At 42.6% G+C, this 18,213-nt stretch overlaps 1 protein-coding gene across 2 annotated transcripts in view; it reads left to right on the top strand.

Moving 5' to 3' along the window:
* LOC1270812 (potassium voltage-gated channel subfamily KQT member 4) overlaps window positions 1-13,629 on the top strand; it is a 35,756-nt gene extending 22,127 nt beyond the window's left edge. For both annotated transcript variants that reach the window (XM_061657659.1, XM_061657660.1), the window contains exons 6-8: window positions 7,868-8,291; window positions 11,119-11,260; window positions 11,351-13,629. In XM_061657659.1, the coding sequence (XP_061513643.1) occupies window positions 7,868-8,291; window positions 11,119-11,260; window positions 11,351-11,951 (1,167 nt within the window). In that variant the 3' untranslated portion in view covers window positions 11,952-13,629. The remainder of the gene's footprint in view (window positions 1-7,867; window positions 8,292-11,118; window positions 11,261-11,350) is intronic.
* The last annotated feature ends 4,584 nt before the right edge of the window (window positions 13,630-18,213 follow it).

The following is an 18,213-nucleotide window of genomic DNA, read 5'->3' on the forward strand; positions in this document are numbered from 1 at the left end:
TCGATGTGCAACAACATTTTGCATGCGGTGAATAACAATGTTAACATTCGAAACTGACTTGGAAAACGCTGTACAATTTCGGTTCTTTTATGCGATTTTCAACACGTAACAAAAGAACTGTCAAACATATTTCTGCTTAAGATGAGTTGAAAATCATGTGGAAAAACTGAAGAATAATTGTGATGCTAATGCAGCATTTGACAATTGTTGAAAAACATTTCACAGCCAATGAACAATGTTGTTGACATTGGAAATTAACTCGGAAAACCCTGTAAACTGTACTCTAAGTTTAAGATAATCCTTATCTGGCCCTGATAAATACTAAATAATGAACACCTTTAACAGTAACTACTATAAGATCTCTTACAATACTCTCTGTTTCGAGGCAAGCCCTTGCGAGAGTGCACTATTGTTGTGAACAGCGTTTGTTTAGACATAGAAAGCCTGACAAAATATTCTACGCTCGTGACTGTTGTAGGGTTTTCCTGATGGCTTACCAGGATAGGACTAAGATATGGGCTAAGTTGCCCTCCATTTGTAACCGGAGTTAACGATGGCGGTGGGGAGAGACGGTATAAATAGAGCCGAAGGATGCGCCTTCGGCCTCTCTTACAACCACACCAAGTCAAAGGGAAGGAATAAAACTAGTTTTGTGATTTTTGTGATGATGACTTCAACTTCTGAGGAACTTCAGAATGCTCTGGAGCTTCAATTTTCTCGCTAATGTAATTACAGTGCTTAGCAAACTTAATGTAACTTAATGAAACATTATATTTGAATTCAAAAATTCTAAACTTCAAAAAACCTGCCGCAAAGGGCGCAATTGATAAACACAGCAACAACGTGTTGTAAGAAGAGCTGTATTCAACACGCCAATCATACGTTACCAACCACTGACCTAGAGCAATAAATGCATCGGTTTGCGTATCAATTTCACTAAACCATCGGCAGAACTACAGCAATTAGAAGCTTACGAACAGATACATCGATTTATGGGGCAACAAATAAAGCTTTTCAATATTTTCAATATTGATCGTTTTGGAAAACGATTTCCCAACAATAATTCCTTCGTAACCTAAACAAGCTTCAGAGAAAAAAAAAAACACGCTCCCCATCCGAGCACAAGCTAGCAACTGTTAGTTTTCTACCAAGCTTTCCTGCTGGAATACTAAAACATACCACTCGCTTCCAACTCGCCAACACCGCAAGGCTCGCAGCATCCCGCTCTGCCCGTGGTATGTTGCCACGCATTCACCAGGCTGCCTCGGAACTGCATTTAAATCGGATGATTTATTCAACCCCACTGTCGGTCGAATTCATTTCCCCATTTCGGGCATTTCTTCGGTCGGGCGCAGAAACTATGTGCGCAACTGTCCGTAAACTCCGCCTAGCTCCATCTGCCGGGAATGGGGTGAGAACACGCTCCGGAATAGTGCAGCGAGCGTGCCTAACATTCCACTCACGTTGGAGTAGCAAAATCGTTAAAAAAAACAAACAAAATTGTTTTTTTGAAAATTAGAATACACAAACTCGGGCTTAAAATAGTTGTAAGCTCATAGTTTGCCCTCCCTTCGGTCGGTCGTTCGCCTCATAGAGATAGAGCTACACGAACCAAAAAGGGAACCGAAAAGCAACATCAACACATCGATAATGCCAACACTCAGGTTCGGTTTCATTCATCAGCAGAGATGAAGGTTTTTTTTTGCGACAAAAAAAGAGGATATTAATGTTACTCTTTCTCCCTCTCAGTCTGGTAGTAAATCCAGTGAATACATACTCACAAACACACACACACACCGACACAAAGCTTGTGGATCAAATCATCATCCGGGCGATTTGTAGGTTGTTTTTCTGTTAGAATTTTCCCCCATCCTGCTCGCCGCTCTAGCATTCTATGCAAAAGTCCTTTACGCTCGGGGACAATGTTACTGTGTTGGATAAAGAACTAGAAAAGCAGCAGCCCTTAAATCTCTCGTCGACCCACTCCTTGGTCTGATGATCCGTCTGAGCGCCCTTAAGCACTTCCCTGCCAGCTTGAGCCGTCTTTCTTCTGTAAATTGGATTCGTCGTACATAACAAGCTACTTTTCTGCTCCCTCTCTGTGTGTGTTTATTCCCTTTTAAAAGAACATCAGCGTGCAGCAGAAGAAAGAGACCCTTAAAAAAACCGTTTATTATTATAGAAAAGTAAACCCACTCGCTTCATGTTTTCCCCTCCCAGGGTTGTCCCCACTGTTCCCCAGTGTGAATGGTTCGATCGAATGATAATCGTGGTTTCAAATCATCATACACGATTTGCCTCCCTTTCCATTCCATCGTTTGTATGTACACGGAAAACGATTTCACTGAATAAAGCACAAAATGGCACGCGATCGAATGGAGCGAGAGAGATAAAGAGCCCTCCTCCCTCCCCACCATTCCGATAAATGAGGTCTTTTCTGTCGGAATTGGCATTGAGCGTCACTGCCGTGCCGGAAATGAAAAAGGGAAGCACAGCAGTAGCAGCGGCGAGTGTGAATGTGTGTTTGCTAGCTTTCATCACATTTGGAAAAGCGCTTTAAATTTCCCTACCACACACACTGCCCTAACGGTTTGGTTCGATGGTGAAACGTGCTGTGAGTGGTTTTGCTTTATTCCCATTTTCCTTCAATGCAGTTCCTTTCTAGAAATTGCTTTATGTTGATTGTGGTGCTCTCTATTGGCGCTCTGCATCGCCTCGGCGGGCGCCACCTGAGTTGAAAATAAAATTTTGACTTTATGTTCAAGTACACCTGTTCCCCTTCCTTTTCCACGCAACAAACTCAAAAGGCAGGTAAAGGAGGGAACCAAAAAACCAAAGCACACCCCAAACACACACAACACAAAGCGAGCCCGCATTGCATAGAAAATGGCTTATGATGTTGTTCTTTTGCTTCTTGTCTCCCCCCTTCTTGTGGCATCCAGGACCAGCAGCAGTAAAAGCTGAAGATGGTGGCCACCATCACGGCAAATGGCTGACTGGCTCGGCTTGGGCTGCTTTGCTTTGCTTTGGTTGGTGATGATGATGAAAAACTTCCGGCGTGTGATATTGAGAAGGATTCACTGTGTGAAGGTTGTTTGGGCTCTCGCTTCCCCGCCCCTTCCCAAAATGTAAACACATTTTCCATTCCCAACTCAAAGCCTGCCCCTCCCCCCCATCCTGCAGGAAAATCCTGTGGCAATGCGGCTAGAAACGACCGACAGCTTCGGCAGACAAATTGGGGAACGGTGGAATGGGGGCGAAAAGTGGGAGAAAATTGAAAGAAAAACTCTCACTCTTCCCTTCCTTTCCTCTCACCACGGAAAAAAACGGAACAGGTTGTCGCCGTTATATGGGGGTGGGGCAAGAAAAAAGGGACGCATGCTGGGAGGTTTTCGTGGGAAATGTGGGAAAAGTTTTCCCTTTTTTCTACCAAAACACTCCCTCCCAAGACACATTAGCTCACTCCAAATGACGAATTATTACAGCAACTTTCCTCTGTGTGTGTGTGTGTGTGGGAAAAAAGGGAAAAGAACGAAAACAGGTGTCTTGAGGTGGGAGACAAAAAAGGAAAAAATCAGGAGGGGAGGTTTTCTTTTCTTTGTGCGTTCATTTTCCAGTGTGTGCAGCATGTGCACTTTACTGTACATGCATAGAGTTCCCTATTCAATCTGCATTATTGTGTGGGTCTTTTTGTCGTTCGCTTTTTTACCAGCCCATTACATACAAGCTCTGCTTGGAGTGGGATTGTTAGTAGCTTCTGATTTACTTTTTTGGAGAGCGAAGGAAAGGCGACCATTCCAGTAACACTGCCACTAAGTAATGCGGAAACAGAACAACTGCACCATGGATGGTTGTTGTGAACGGGTACATTTGGCATGTGGAATGTGTTTTTCCACCTTTTTTTTCTCCCCCATCCAGTTCCTTCTTTGCAACCAAATAACGCTTTTTTGCTGTTGTTTTCTCCCAACTCGACTCCCCACACGACGGGTGGGGGAAACTTGTTGCGCCACAGTGGAGGTTTGTGTTGCTGTTTTGAATTGCACCCACCGCCGGCGAGAAATGCGAGAGCACAATGATGATGATGATGTTTGACAACTTTTTCTCGAGTCTCGAGTTTTGGCTCCGTTTCACCAAAGCGTTCCGATGCTCGGAATGCTTACCGCGGCCACGAACCGAGAAGCGAAACTTTTGCTCCCCAACACAACAAAACAAACTAAAAACCTCAGGTTTCTTTTCTTGTGAAATTCCACTACCCCTTTTGGCATGAACCTTTGGCGAGAAGCTGTTTGTTTTCTGGGTGTGTAGGGTCAGCAAGTAGTGGGTGATAGCGTCGGATAGTGCGAGCATAATTGTGAGTTGCAATTACACAGATGACGACACGACGCTGTGGTTGAGAGACGGTAATTATGCATGCAATGTTTTGGTACGCTTCGTTTCATGTTACCTCCGATTTTGGTCGGAGACGGTGAAGACAATTTTATAAACTGTCGTACTGGTGGTGGTTTTGCCGACCAATTTAAAATAACTGTTGCCCTGCCGTATATATTTGTCAATATTTGCATCCTGATCTCGAACAGCTGTCAAATTTGACCCTATTTGACCCTTTTAATGGCCGTAGATGAACCGTTCCCTAATTGGCTCCAATTTAGGCAGCATATTTGTTTCACAATCTTATCGGTTTGTCCCTGCCTATTAACCTGTGGCGCCACCTGCTGGGTTATATGAGTTTTTTGTACTAGCTGTCATGACACCTTAAAGGCCACATTGTCCGTACTCGCTAGGGTAATTTCGATTTTCACTAACGCATCTGGCGGCGGCTGACCGAAGCATTTTGTCATACAATTTAGAGCCGCTCCAGAAAATATGTTATTTTTCCATATTTTTTTTACTTAAACTAGACGGAACAAACTTTGTAATTGATAGATAAATATGTTGTTCAAGGGGGGCCCTTGGTACAGTCGTCAACTCGTACGACTCAATAACATGCCCGTCATGGATTCAAGCCTAGAATGGGCATTTCTCCCGTAGCAAGGATTGACTATCCGGCAGCGTGGTAATGAATTAAGTCTCTGAAGCCTGTATAGGCCAGCATGCCCTGGTAGGACGTTATGCCAAATAGAAGAAGAAGAAGAATAATGTATGTTGTTTAAGGATTTTTAGCCATTTACGCTTAAAAAACGGTGAAAAAACAAATTGAATTTTATACGGACGTCACACGATGCGTAAACTTTGGCGTAAACTGGATTTCAGCCATACAACCCTGAAATCTTTTGACAGGAAGTTTACGCTCTCCCATACAAATCAAGCGTAAACTTTTTGAGTTTACGCTTCGTGTGACGTCCGTATTAGATCCGGCACGACAATTTCCTCAATGGCAAAAAAAAGCTTCGCCGCCAGATGCGCTAGTGAAAATCGAAATTACACTAGCGAGTACGGACAATGTACCGCTGCCTTGACACTTTGACCGACAGCCTGACGTCACAGTTTTTGAGTGAGCACGTAGCGCATGGCAAGAGAGCGATGAGAGCGACAGTTTCTCGTGCGATTCTTATCACTCTTTTGTTTCATTGCGATAAGCGGCGTAGCACATGTCGTTCTCGTTCTCTCATTCCTACCTCATTCGTTCTCAAGAGAATTACTGAGCGTCAGATGCAAAGCTGAACGGTGAGCAAAACCGTCATGCGAATTTATATGACACGGCGCTTAAAGTGTTAATGTTTACAAATATTATCGTTTTATGTAGATAAAGAACGCATGCGGTCAATATCGTGCCAACAGGTAACACTTAGTTTTGTCTTAGTTGCACTTGCAGGGTTTCCCACGATGTATTGGTCGGTTCCCATAATTTTATGGGCCCGGCTTACGATCTATTCATCGTATCGCATGGAGTTTTGGTTCGTTCCCATAGTTTATTGGGATCGCCTGATACGATATCAATACAATTAAACTAAAAAATTCGAAAAAACGACCAAACAATCGAGGGAACACATAAAACAAATATATATGGGAAGCAACCAAAAAATTATGTTGGGAACCAACGAATCAATTGTGAGCAACCCTGTACTATGTTTTACTACGATAATTTCTTGACGTGGTAAAGCGTAAACAAAGTGTACGTGCTATAGAACGTTCTTGCGCTTTTGCTAGTTTAAGCTAGTTTAAGTAGTTAAGCGTACCAAGCTAATGAATAGCCAGCGCCCTCTGTTGGAAAATATATTGTTATTTCAGTTGATTTACATATGCGTCACATCCTATGTAATTTTGATCCATTTTCAAAACATGAAATAATGTTAATTTTTTAAATCTTTTCTACCTACCTAGTACAACAGACATAGAAAATGTTAAACATGATGCATATCGGTTTTCAGAGCCTCTGCTTTCTTTTAATGAAAGCGATTCTTCTAACGAAAGCACTTTTGTATCACAATGAGATGAAAAATCAACAATACTTTCCAAAAATCACGCAAAAGATAAATTACCCTTTCGCCAAATATTGCACGCACGCAAACGAAAGTGAAGAAAATCAATACTTTCGTCACCCTTAACGCACCATCACTGTTCAAACTCCTGCGCCCATTCGTCTTGTGTACTTGCGCTCCGAATGGAATGACATACCGGCAAAGATAAAGTTTTCCTCACTCACAAGAATCGGATCCACTTTTCCAACCAACGAGACACACACACACACATTTTGTGGCATGTAACGTTTTCCCCCACCACCAGCGCTGCACCAACACTGACAGCACTTTATCATCGGAAATGTGATGATATTTCAATTGATATCGATACCGGGTTACCGATTGATTGATTTGTTTCGAACACGGTCGGTCGTTGACGGAGTGCCGCCGATGCTCCGAAAAGACATGTACCCTTCAAACAATCAAACGGAATGATTGGGACGAATGAATGTGTGAGGCAGGCCAAAATGGGGGGAAAAAGCGAATAAGAAAGCGAGAGAGAGAGGGCTGTCTCCCTGTCGATTCGCTGCGGCAGATAATCCAATTGTAATCCAATTCAATATGTAAGAAGAATCGAAGACGAATTGCGAGACGAATGAATGGCCCCGGCCAGGGCCTCTCCCGGGGGCAAGCCATCGCTCGCACGGAGAAAGGAAATGGAACCATTAAAGATTAATTCTCCGTGGCGTTGTGTGTGCCGCGCGTTCTCGGTACTGACTGTTTGAATGTTATCTTTACATCAACGAAGACAAACGGTTTGTGGTTTGCTTGTTCGAACGGTTTTTTTTTCTTCTTGCTCCTCTCAACTCGTGATGCATCATGTATTAGATAACCTTTGTACCCGAGCAGCTAGATATATTTGCAAACGTTTGCGACGTTTCACTTTGGCAGGTTTTGTGCGCAAAGTTCGAAGAAAAGATCATGTGGAGTATGGTAATTTTGATACTTGTTGGCTCTTTGCTGGAATGAATCAGACATTGGGCACAGATTGCACGATGATTTACTGCGCAAAAGAGGAAACCGAACGTGCTCAATTTGAATTTATTACCTTCACTTTTGCTTGTGTTCTAAGAGCAGACTTAAATTGCATCACAAAACTCATCTAAACAGACTTTTGAAGAAGTAAAACCCTGTTGATGCAACCTCTCAAACCTTCCCAATAATGGTAGAAGCTACCTTAAACCCGCTCTCCATCCTTGCACTTGCACTCTCCCCTTAACGTTAATGCTTGCTGCTACTATGCTTATGCTTTCCAAATCCCTCACAAGTTGGGCAAAAAAAAAGTAAATCCTTCAGCCCAAACCCTCCCGAATGTTGCGCCGTTGCGCTCCGTCGATGTGTCTGTGTATGTGTGTGTGTATCAATGTGTTCGTTGTTCGTTGTTCTTTATTCGAAACATTCGGGTTCAGACCCTTATGGTGCAGGTGGCGCGGCGCGGTGCATCGGTGCTGAAGCGACGGAAGTCCCGGAACCGCATGGAGGCGCCCCAGATGAAGCCCCCGCTCAGTGCCGGCCCGGGCGGTGGGCCGTCGGTGGGCGGTGCGACGGCAACGCAGACGGCAGCAGCAGCAGCAGGAGGACCAAATGCTTCCGGTGTGAGTTGTGCTTCCGCAGCCGGTCCTGGTGGTCCGGGTGGCAGTGGAGGAGGAGGCGGTGGTGGTGGTGGTGGTGCCAGCGGGAGCCAAGGACCGACGGCACTCGCTCAAACGGCCGCCGGTAGCATGGATGGTGGACCGCTCGGAACGCCGAACACACCGGGCGGTGCGGCCGACCTGGCGAAAAGTGAGTCCGACGGGGACGTCGTCTTCTACATGGAGGAGCCACGATCAGCAGGTAGATTTCGTTCAGTTTTATTTATTTTCAAGAAAATGTCACACAGAAAAGTGTTTTTTTTTTTTGGGAAAACACGAAATCTCTCACTATTTTCAATAATTTTTACATTAACTGCGAGAGTTGGCAAAGTTTCTTAAAGTTTTGTCACTGAATGTCGAATCTAAATATTCGTATTTCGTTATGACATTTCTAGAAACCGTGATAAATAATCGAGAACATGTGCCAACTTCCCAGATAAGATGAAAATCTGTTTAATCGATGATACCAGTTTCTCTGTTATAACTCCTCTGTTTTATGTTTATAACAAATGCAGCCTAATGAATATTAAAATCGTACAATGACGCCATCTGTTGGATAAACTATGTACCAATATGGCGAGTACTTAAATCGAGAAAGTAGCTGTCTATTTAAAATATTGCGAATGAATGAATAAAAAGTCTCTTTTGAATTAAAATATTTATTTATCTTTTTTTTTAGTAAAACCATCCACATGCCAAAAACTATGCTATCAGTTTTCCGATAAAAGATAAAATAATTGCTTTCAAAAGCTTTTATTTAATGCATAATAAAACAGAAAACATCTGCGCTCATGTGCTCGTGAATGCTTTGAACATGATTTTTTGTGGAGGTAACAATTTCACCGGCTCAACCTTTTACCCCATTGATGTCCGGGGCTAGAAATCTATTGATTACAAATATTTTGCAATAAAATTCCTTTGCGGGGATAAAAAACATCCCCTGTCCTCTGGTTGTCAACACATTCAACAACGCCAGAACCAAAACGAAAATGAAAGAATTTTCTATAAATAACCGCAACGCCGCCCCCCCTCAGTATCTTCCTCCCTTATCCCCCCGTATCGGTGTCGTCTGTTTGATCGTGTCGATAAAATGGGTTTTGCAACCCTGCAACCCTGCCAAACCCTTCACAAAATATGACCCGAATATGAACGGGTTCGCAGGCTTTCGACGTAGCGGGAAAACAGGTCGGAACACACACACACACACACAAACACACACACACACACACACACACACACACATATTTTCCCACTACGCGCACATTCTTCCATTACACTCGCATCGGCCCTTCCCTGCCCTGTCCTGTAGCCCCCGTCGGAAGCAATCATCGATAAATTCCTCGATCAACGCCGAACAGGAGTATTAGAGCTTGTCCTCATGCACCACCTCATGTCCGTGTCCGCCAGCGCATGTAATAAAGGTGTTAACAGGCGACCAACGATGAATGATGTTCCTACACATGCCTGGCACAAGCATTATTACCACTGTTTGTGCGCATACGGAACAGACCCCCCCCCCCCACACCCGATCACACACAAATGCTCAATGTCCATTTCCATTTGGAGCACTTAATTAATTGGTCAATTTCGTTTCCACCTCGTTCCGAGAGATGGAAAAGGAACGAAAAAAGCACACACACACTGGGAAAGCCATTTTTGATTACGTGTTCCTTTGTGTAGTGGCGCGGTCATGAAGACTTTATTTCGATTTGTTCGCCTCCGACAATCACGCTTCCGGGAAGGAAAGTTTTCATACCGAAGCATCATGTCTTTGTGTTAGAGGGGATACAAAAAGCTTTTTTGTGCTTTTTCAACTTTGCTGCGATGTGTTCGATGTGGCGTGGAGTTTGAGCTATTTTATTGAATCTATTCTAAATTAAACCCCTGTGATACATAACATGAAATGAGCAGAAGCTCATTTGTTACTTATTAAGGCAAATCTAATTATTTAAGCTTACTTTTTGAGCTTTAGCCTTATAAAAAACGTACAAGCCACTGGGCGCCTCCATGACAGTGTGTTTCAAAACAAGAGCAACTAAACGAACGTAACAAAGCTCCGTGCATAATTTAGAGCACGCTGCAAGTTCATTCAACCAACCAACACTATCGCACCCATAAGCAACGCTCTGCTGGTATAAAATTATAATACTCTTCATAGCAAATGTTACAGAGCGGATAGGAAAGAAAAAGAAACACCATTGCCTCTACCTTTAATTACTCATACGCACGCATGCACGCTTGAACAAACACAGGCGTGTTCTATTTACCTGCGACAGTGCTGCGTGCAAACGATCATGCGACCGCGTACATCAAGAAAAAACCACAAAACTGTCCACAAATAAAAACCACAATCAAGCGGTGAATATTAATAAAACCGAACGAGGAAGCGAAAAAAGCAACCTTTTTTTTAACAACAGATAATGTCCACTTTCTCTAAAATGGGAATGCATATGAACCAGCAGCGCCAACACGCAACGAGTCAGTTGTACCGTGAGCGTGATTAGAACTATTACGGTGGAAAATTTGTCACTTTACTTTAACATGCTTTTATCTGTCGGACGATTGGACGTTCGGTCTAGTTTGTTTTTGCGTGGCAGTGTGCTCTGGTGGTTGGCATTTGTTTCATTTTTTATGATTTTTTTATGGCACTGATATATTTTACAGTGGGTAAGAAAAGGGCATACGCAACTTACTTTGACAACGGTTGTGGTAAAATAAAGCAATATTTTATTTCTTGTGCTTTCGCCTGCCAAAGTGTACTATATCGTCCACTCATTTATCAAATGGTTTTTTAAATATGTCCACCAGAAGCACACCGTCACATTAATGGTGTAAATCGACAATGGCTTTGAATTCATCAAAGCATGGGATATAAAATCCTTCATTTTGAATATTTGTCCTGAATGTGATATAAGTCGATCGATAACATTTAACATACAATTATCCTTAATACACTTCCCTTACAATGCTTATTAAACCGATGGAAATCAACGCAATTATTCTTGTTTGTATCCTGCTCACCCTCCTAGGTACCCCACTGCGAACGCGCCGTAACGATCCGAACCGGGGCGTGTTCGTTAGCCAAAACAGTTCCGTCACGGAAGCACCGAGTGACGAGGTGGAAGCCGAACCGGAACCGGACGACGAACCGGAACCGGCCCGTGTCACGCAGTAAGTAGCGCTTGGGGGAGGAAATGATAATGCTCATTGAGTTCGTCTAAAACAAAAAACAAAAAAAAACTCTCTTCCCTCGTCCGCCAGATTGACGGAAGCGCACCGGAACGCGATACGGGCGATCCGGAAGATCAAGTACTTTGTCGCGCGGCGCAAATTTCAGCAGGCCCGCAAACCGTACGACGTCCGCGATGTGATCGAGCAGTACTCGCAGGGCCATCTGAACATGATGGTGCGCATCAAGGAGCTGCAGCGCCGGCTGGACCAAACGCTCGGCAAACCGGGCAGCTATCTGGCCGGCATCGACCGGGTCGGCAACGTGAAGCCGATGACGGTCGGCGCCCGGCTGTACCGGGTCGAGCAGCAACTGTCTGTGATGGATAAGAAACTGGATCAATTAACGCACGCCATCAACTCGATGACGATGCAGCAGAAGATGATATTACCGCCGATGCAACCGTACCAGCAGGCGCATCATCCGCTGCACCAGCAGCATCCGCTCCATTCGCCCGCGACCCTCGGTGCCATCGTGCAGCATCAGCAATCGCAGCAGCAGCAGCAATCGCAGCAGCAGCAGCAGCAGCAGCAACATCTGCAGCAACAAATCTCTCCACTCCAGCTGCCGGCTGCCCCATCCCAGGCTTCCTCACCTTCGCTCGCGATGAAGTGTCTCGAGGACGATGTGTAATATTTAATCTAAGCTCGTTCTCTCTAAGCACGTCCACACGTTCGATGTACAAAACAGGGAGAGGAGGAGCAGCAACAGCAGCATGCGGCGGCGGCGGCGAAGAAAAGCATTGTGTTCAAGGTGTGCGGGCGGGCGGGCAGGTGCGAGCAATTAATGGACCATTGGAAGGGAAAGGCGAATACAAAAAAAGGCGGGAAAACTATTGCACAATTGATCGCTTTTGGACGGTGTACAGCTGGTAGCGCTTTAGGTTCAAAGTAGTTCTCTCCAAGTAAATAAGACAACAAGACGGACGAAGAGAGGTGTAGAACGGGAACACGGCTTCACAGTGTTGGCATGTGGCCCCTGGATTTAACTCTAGCCCGCTCCTACAGCGCACCTTCTTCCAATGGCACGAGATGAGCAGGTTGACAGGAAATGTTTTTGTATACTTTTGCAAACTTATGAACAATCTCTGTACAAAACTGCAAACCTATTTCGCAAAAGCCTAAGCTAGCCTAAGGGAACGTTTGCTGTTTGACAAGAAGATTATGAAAGCGAGAAAAGGAAGTAAATAAAAAAAAGCAAACAAACCAGAAAACGGTTAATGAAGCAAGAAAACAAAGCAAAACAGCGAGAAACAAAAGACGAAACATCGAAAAACGAAAGGTGTAAACAAAAGAGGTAACGAAACTCGTCTCTCTAAAGCAGGGGAAACTTTCTAAGCAGACAACACAACACTGCAAGCAACTCTGGCAGGAGATCTATTTCTATATCTGAGCAAGTAGGCTGGACAGAGCCATTGCCCTACCAACCAAAATGTAATTTTAAGAGGACATGAGACTGTGATAGTGAACGGCGTAAAGAGAGAAGAGAACAAATACACACACACACTCACACCAAGTGCGACAAACAGACACACAGAGTAAATTGCACGTGTGTGTATGTGGAACATAGCACACAGCCGTCTAGTTGCTGGAGTGTGTGCGTGTGTGTGAATGGTGAACATGTTCGGTGGTTCTGTGTTTATTGTTCTATTAGTAAGTGTTGTTTAGTTTTATGTAATGTTTCATTCTCCACAGCCTTGTTACACTTTCTTTTACCTAACATCTTCTTAGATGATCTTGTTTAGGGTTTTTTACGTTTCCTTTTACGTTGTTTGCAATCTCTTTCGTTAGACTTTTGCATGTGTGTAGACCTTTCGATTTGGTTTAGATATGGTACATTACGGACATTGGGAAAGGGGAAAAGCCCTCGACCACTATAAACCTATAAAATTGAATTGTTCATCGAAATGTTGTAGGGCAGCAGGGGCGATGTTAGCGTGAAACGACGCGACGCACATCGCCCCTGCTACAGTAAGAGTAAACCAACAAACAAACCAGCAAAAAAAAAAACCACATCACAGAGCGACTAAACTATACGAACGACGATGAAGAATAGTAAGCAATAACTAACGCAACTCAAATGCCTCGAAACACTTTTTTGAACACATTGAGGGGTTGGTTTGAAGAGCCTCACGGTGGCGAAGAGCCTTTCTATCTGCAAACAATCACACTAATATACACACAGATACAGAAACACACACATACACACACTTTCGCGGCTTTTAGCATTCTGTGGTGGTGTTTCTGTTACGTACTCTGCGTTCTACGTTTATCGCAAAATAAACACCTCAAGCGTCCACTGTATACTGAAATCGTGTGGTTTTTGATTTTCTACTGTTTACTTATTAGTTTTTTCACATTTTAAACTTACTATATGTTTTATATATTTTGTTGAAACCGTACTTATCGTTTTTGCTTATACTTTATCTTCGAACGGTCGCATTACACGATCAAGGATGTCCATTAGAATGTGGAATCTGTTTTTGTACCTGTTACAGAAATATGCAAAAAAGTTTTCATATTCTTGCGGTCATCTTTGAGCAGACGCATCAAAGACCCCATATTTCAATACGAACGAACGAACGAGCCAGTGCATAATGCTTGAGTTCAGTGATTTTCTTTGCCCATCAACAGCTGCTACGAAGTGTGTAATTGCATCTTTAATTTGCTGCATTCTACATCACGGTCCTTTTCAAAAACACTCCTCAGAGCGCACACACTCACTCACTCACACACACAAACACACACACACACACACACACACACACACACACACACACACACACACACACACACACACACACACACACACACACACACACACACACACACACACACACACACACACACACACACACACACACACACACACACACACACACACACACACACACACACACACACACACACACACACACACACACACACACACACACACACACACACACACACACACACACACACACACACACTTGTCCACACATTCTAGCTACTATTTTAAGTGTTTAACCCTTGCTGCATAGCTTACAATCATCACTTTTGAACACATCCTTTAACCAGTCACAGCCACAAAGGAGAATGGGGGAAACAGTGCCAGCGACAGACAGCCGCAAGCGCAACTGAAGTGAAAGTTCGTCAACGTGTCAATGCGCACAAACTTCCGCACGTGTGTCCACACCACGTGCGGGGAGATTATGAAGCAAAGAAACACATTCACTATCACAAAAAAAGTGGGGGAAAAAGTAAAAAAAATAAGAGGAGGAGAGAGAGAAATGTGTACAGCAAATGGAAAGATAGTTTTAAAACGTGGGCAAAACATTAAAACCAACTTAATTCCATCTTTAAATGGCGTATTTCGCTTCGGATTCTTTTTTAGAGTACTTTTATATGTGAGACTAGATACACGGAATAGAGTAAAATCACAGACACACACATACACAAATACAACAGTAAAGGTTTTTAAAATACCAATATGTATAAACACAAGTACTAGTGAATTGCGTCTCCGAGCGGTTTTGTGTAAATAAGGTTTAGCAAATAGATCATCGTTATGCTGTTTCGTTGTGCCTGAACTGTTTAGCGTCTTTCTGTTTAACTCTTTTTCTCTCGTTGTCGTTGTCTACTGCTCCATCTGTTACCATTTTGCGTGTTTGTATTGTTTCCAGGTGCGTTTAGTGGCGAGTTTCGAATTAATGGATAAGTGCAAAAAAAACCTTATTAGCATCAATTACAACTCCACTGCTCTCCACAAGAGGGGAGACTTAGATAAGATTAGGCCAATGCGAAGCTAACTAACACGTCTTGTGCAGATAACTTAAGCGAAAACATCAGCACTCGGTATAAATAGAGTAACAGGCAAGGAAAAATACTGAAAGTGATATAACATATAAAGCAACACAGACCTAGACACACACTACGTTTAAAAATATGTAAGTAAGGGCAAGAAAGAAAAAAGGGGAAAAATTGCACATTTCTACACACTGTAACTCATCGGCAGCAGGGCGTTTTGGGCACAGAACGCTATAAAAAAGCACATCAGGATCCGCAACGAGTGTGCGATATGAGTGTGGTGGACAGACAGATAAAACCATTCTTACTGTGATTATTGTGACGAAAACGAAGGGATGAGCAGAGCATTGTCTTTAAAGTCCTTTGAAATTTATCCCAAACACATACACATACTGATTCATATGACTAGTAAAAGTAACTTGTAAGCGCAGCATTTGTACAGCAGCCCGACTGGAGAGTGCGTTTTCGCAAACTGGATACTTAAAATATTGGCGCAAAAATAACAGTACTGTGCCGTGTTGTCCTTCTCTTTTTCACTTTCTTTCTCTTCATATAGCTCTTTCTTTCTTTATTTCCATTACACAGACACAAAAACGCACTCTCCATCATGTTCTCATGCTGCCCGCCCCTCTCCTCTCTTGATCGAATTAAAAGAAAAGCAAAACGAAACGAATAGAACGTAGATTCGTTTCGTCTAGTATATGCAAGACAAAATAAATACAAAAATAGTGTTAGTTTCCCTTTGTGAAATCAGTTTGCAATAAATAGTTGAAACAACATAGCACACAGTTCTCTAGTAAAAGTCTCTCTAAAAGTGAGGAGTAATAATAAGAGTAAAAAGCGAAAAAAAAAACAACCAAACCGATGTAAATACTTTTAAAACGAAGCTTTCCCAAACGAATGTTTGCATAAAAAAGAGACATGTTACACGGCACACATCGTGCTGTGGTAAATTCATTCTATTTTACGTTCTGCACCTAATCCGAGACCAAATGTAATTTATCAAAGTTTGAAAAGTGTGGTCAAGAATGAAGAAAAAGGAGAAAACACCGTGAAAATCAAGTAAGGCGTTAAAAATAATCATTTAAATAATGTAAAACAACAACAACAAAAACATCCAACTTTTAGATAAAAATTCTCTCCTGCATAAATGCTGATAAAATGACGCTGAAGGGTCCAAACCTGTTTGCCTCTACGACAGAATCATTAAACGAAGTAAGAAAAAGAATAAAAAAAAAGTTACAGAAGAAGTAGAAGAAAGAATGAAAAAAAAAATGCGGGCAAAAAGTGTGGCTTTTAACTAACCAAATTCTTTACCTATAAGAGCACTAAAAATCCCGTACCGATAAAGAGTGCAAGAGTCGAGCGATAAAAAGATAAGAAAAAAATCAACAAACCCAATTAAACAAGATTGCGTTGCAAGAAAACAATCGTAAAGCATATAGGAAGGTTACGGTTAAAAGTACGAACGTGACGTATTCTCAGTTCAATGTTAATAACACTCTGTTTAAAGGCAAAACTCGCAACACGTGATAGGATCTTCATCGGTTGCGCCTTTTTAGAATTTCCGCTAGAGGGCGCGACAGTGGAAGCTGCACGTGTTCGAGTCATTTTGGGTGAACCATTTATAGTAGACCGTTTAAAATAGAACTTGTAAAGAAACACAGTTCCAAACCTAGGAAATGCTTCAAACACAATCACATATAAGATACCCGAAACCAAACCTGACACCACTACCCGAGGGCTTTAAGCACAAGGACCATTCTATATCCATAGAGTTGTAAAACGATCTTTTCTCTCCAGTACCAGCCAGAAACTAATAGCCAGAAACGTTTTCTAACTAACCTCCTAACCAATCGTGTAGCCATCTTCTTACTCTGGTGCTATTGACTGCTGTGGGGAATGCAATACCCCCCCAACAGCATTTCGTTGTATGTATGTAGGCTACAGGCGCTTATGAAGTGTACTAATCACAAAGAAACACACACACACACACACACACACACACACACAAACACAAAGACACACAAACCCCTCTTCACAGCAAACAACAATGTAACAACACAGGAATAGAGAATCAACATATCTTGCAGGAATGAAACGCTACGAAGGGATCGAATCCGTTCAACAATACAATATGTTAATAGGATTAACTCAAACACAAATACAAACAACAAGCTACACATACAACAAAACGGAACAACTAACGCATGGTTTCTCTTACTGTCTCTATCAGGCTACAAGCGGGTGTGCGAAAGCACTCTATGCAGAACCAAAATAGAACCTTACAAATGTTGCAAAGCATCGAGTCTCTCCTAAGACAACTCACTCTCTGCGGCAAACCGTGACCCCTCCAGAAGCTAGATAAGTTCGTTGGATTATTGCAGCAAACGAAAAAAAGACCCCATAAGTACATGTTATTCAAAAGTAAAAGAAAAGCAAATCTCAATTGTATCCCCAAAAAGCAAACTGCAGTCGATCAGTTACCTATTACTAACACACAAACAAAGTTACTACCAACGTAGTAGTAGTAGTTTTAAGCCCGAAATCGCTGATTTAAATATTGTTGAAACCATTGGAGCATTTAACTAACTTGTTAAACGTACTAAAGAGAACGTAGAAAGCATACTTTTCTTCTTAAATGAAAGAGAACTAACGGTTAAAATCAAACCCAATCATTACGGAATCGGTTTGATAAAGTGAAATAGACAAAGAATAATAGGAAGATAATTTAAAGGCGAGCATTTCAATACAAAATAAAGAAAGGAGAAAGAATGTGTAAAGAACAGTGGTAAAAAGCACAACAATTTCTTACTTACGATGCATGTAAAAATAACACAAACTGCGCTACACTTGGATTGCACATATCTGAAACAAAACAAAAAAGGAATTAAATGGGAGAGAAAAATCAACAAATGAAAACACTTAACCAAACACACACACTTTCAAACCCCGTACAGAAGAACCTATACAAAACACACACACACACACACACACACACACACACACACACACACACACACACACACACACAAACAATCGACACTTATACCGTAGGGGCCTATCTATCGTGAAGTTGCGGGGAAGTTGAGCGGAGAGTGCCAGCG

Source organism: Anopheles gambiae, chromosome 3 (assembly GCF_943734735.2).
Source record: "Anopheles gambiae chromosome 3, idAnoGambNW_F1_1, whole genome shotgun sequence".
Lineage (NCBI taxonomy): Eukaryota > Metazoa > Arthropoda > Insecta > Diptera > Culicidae > Anopheles > Anopheles gambiae.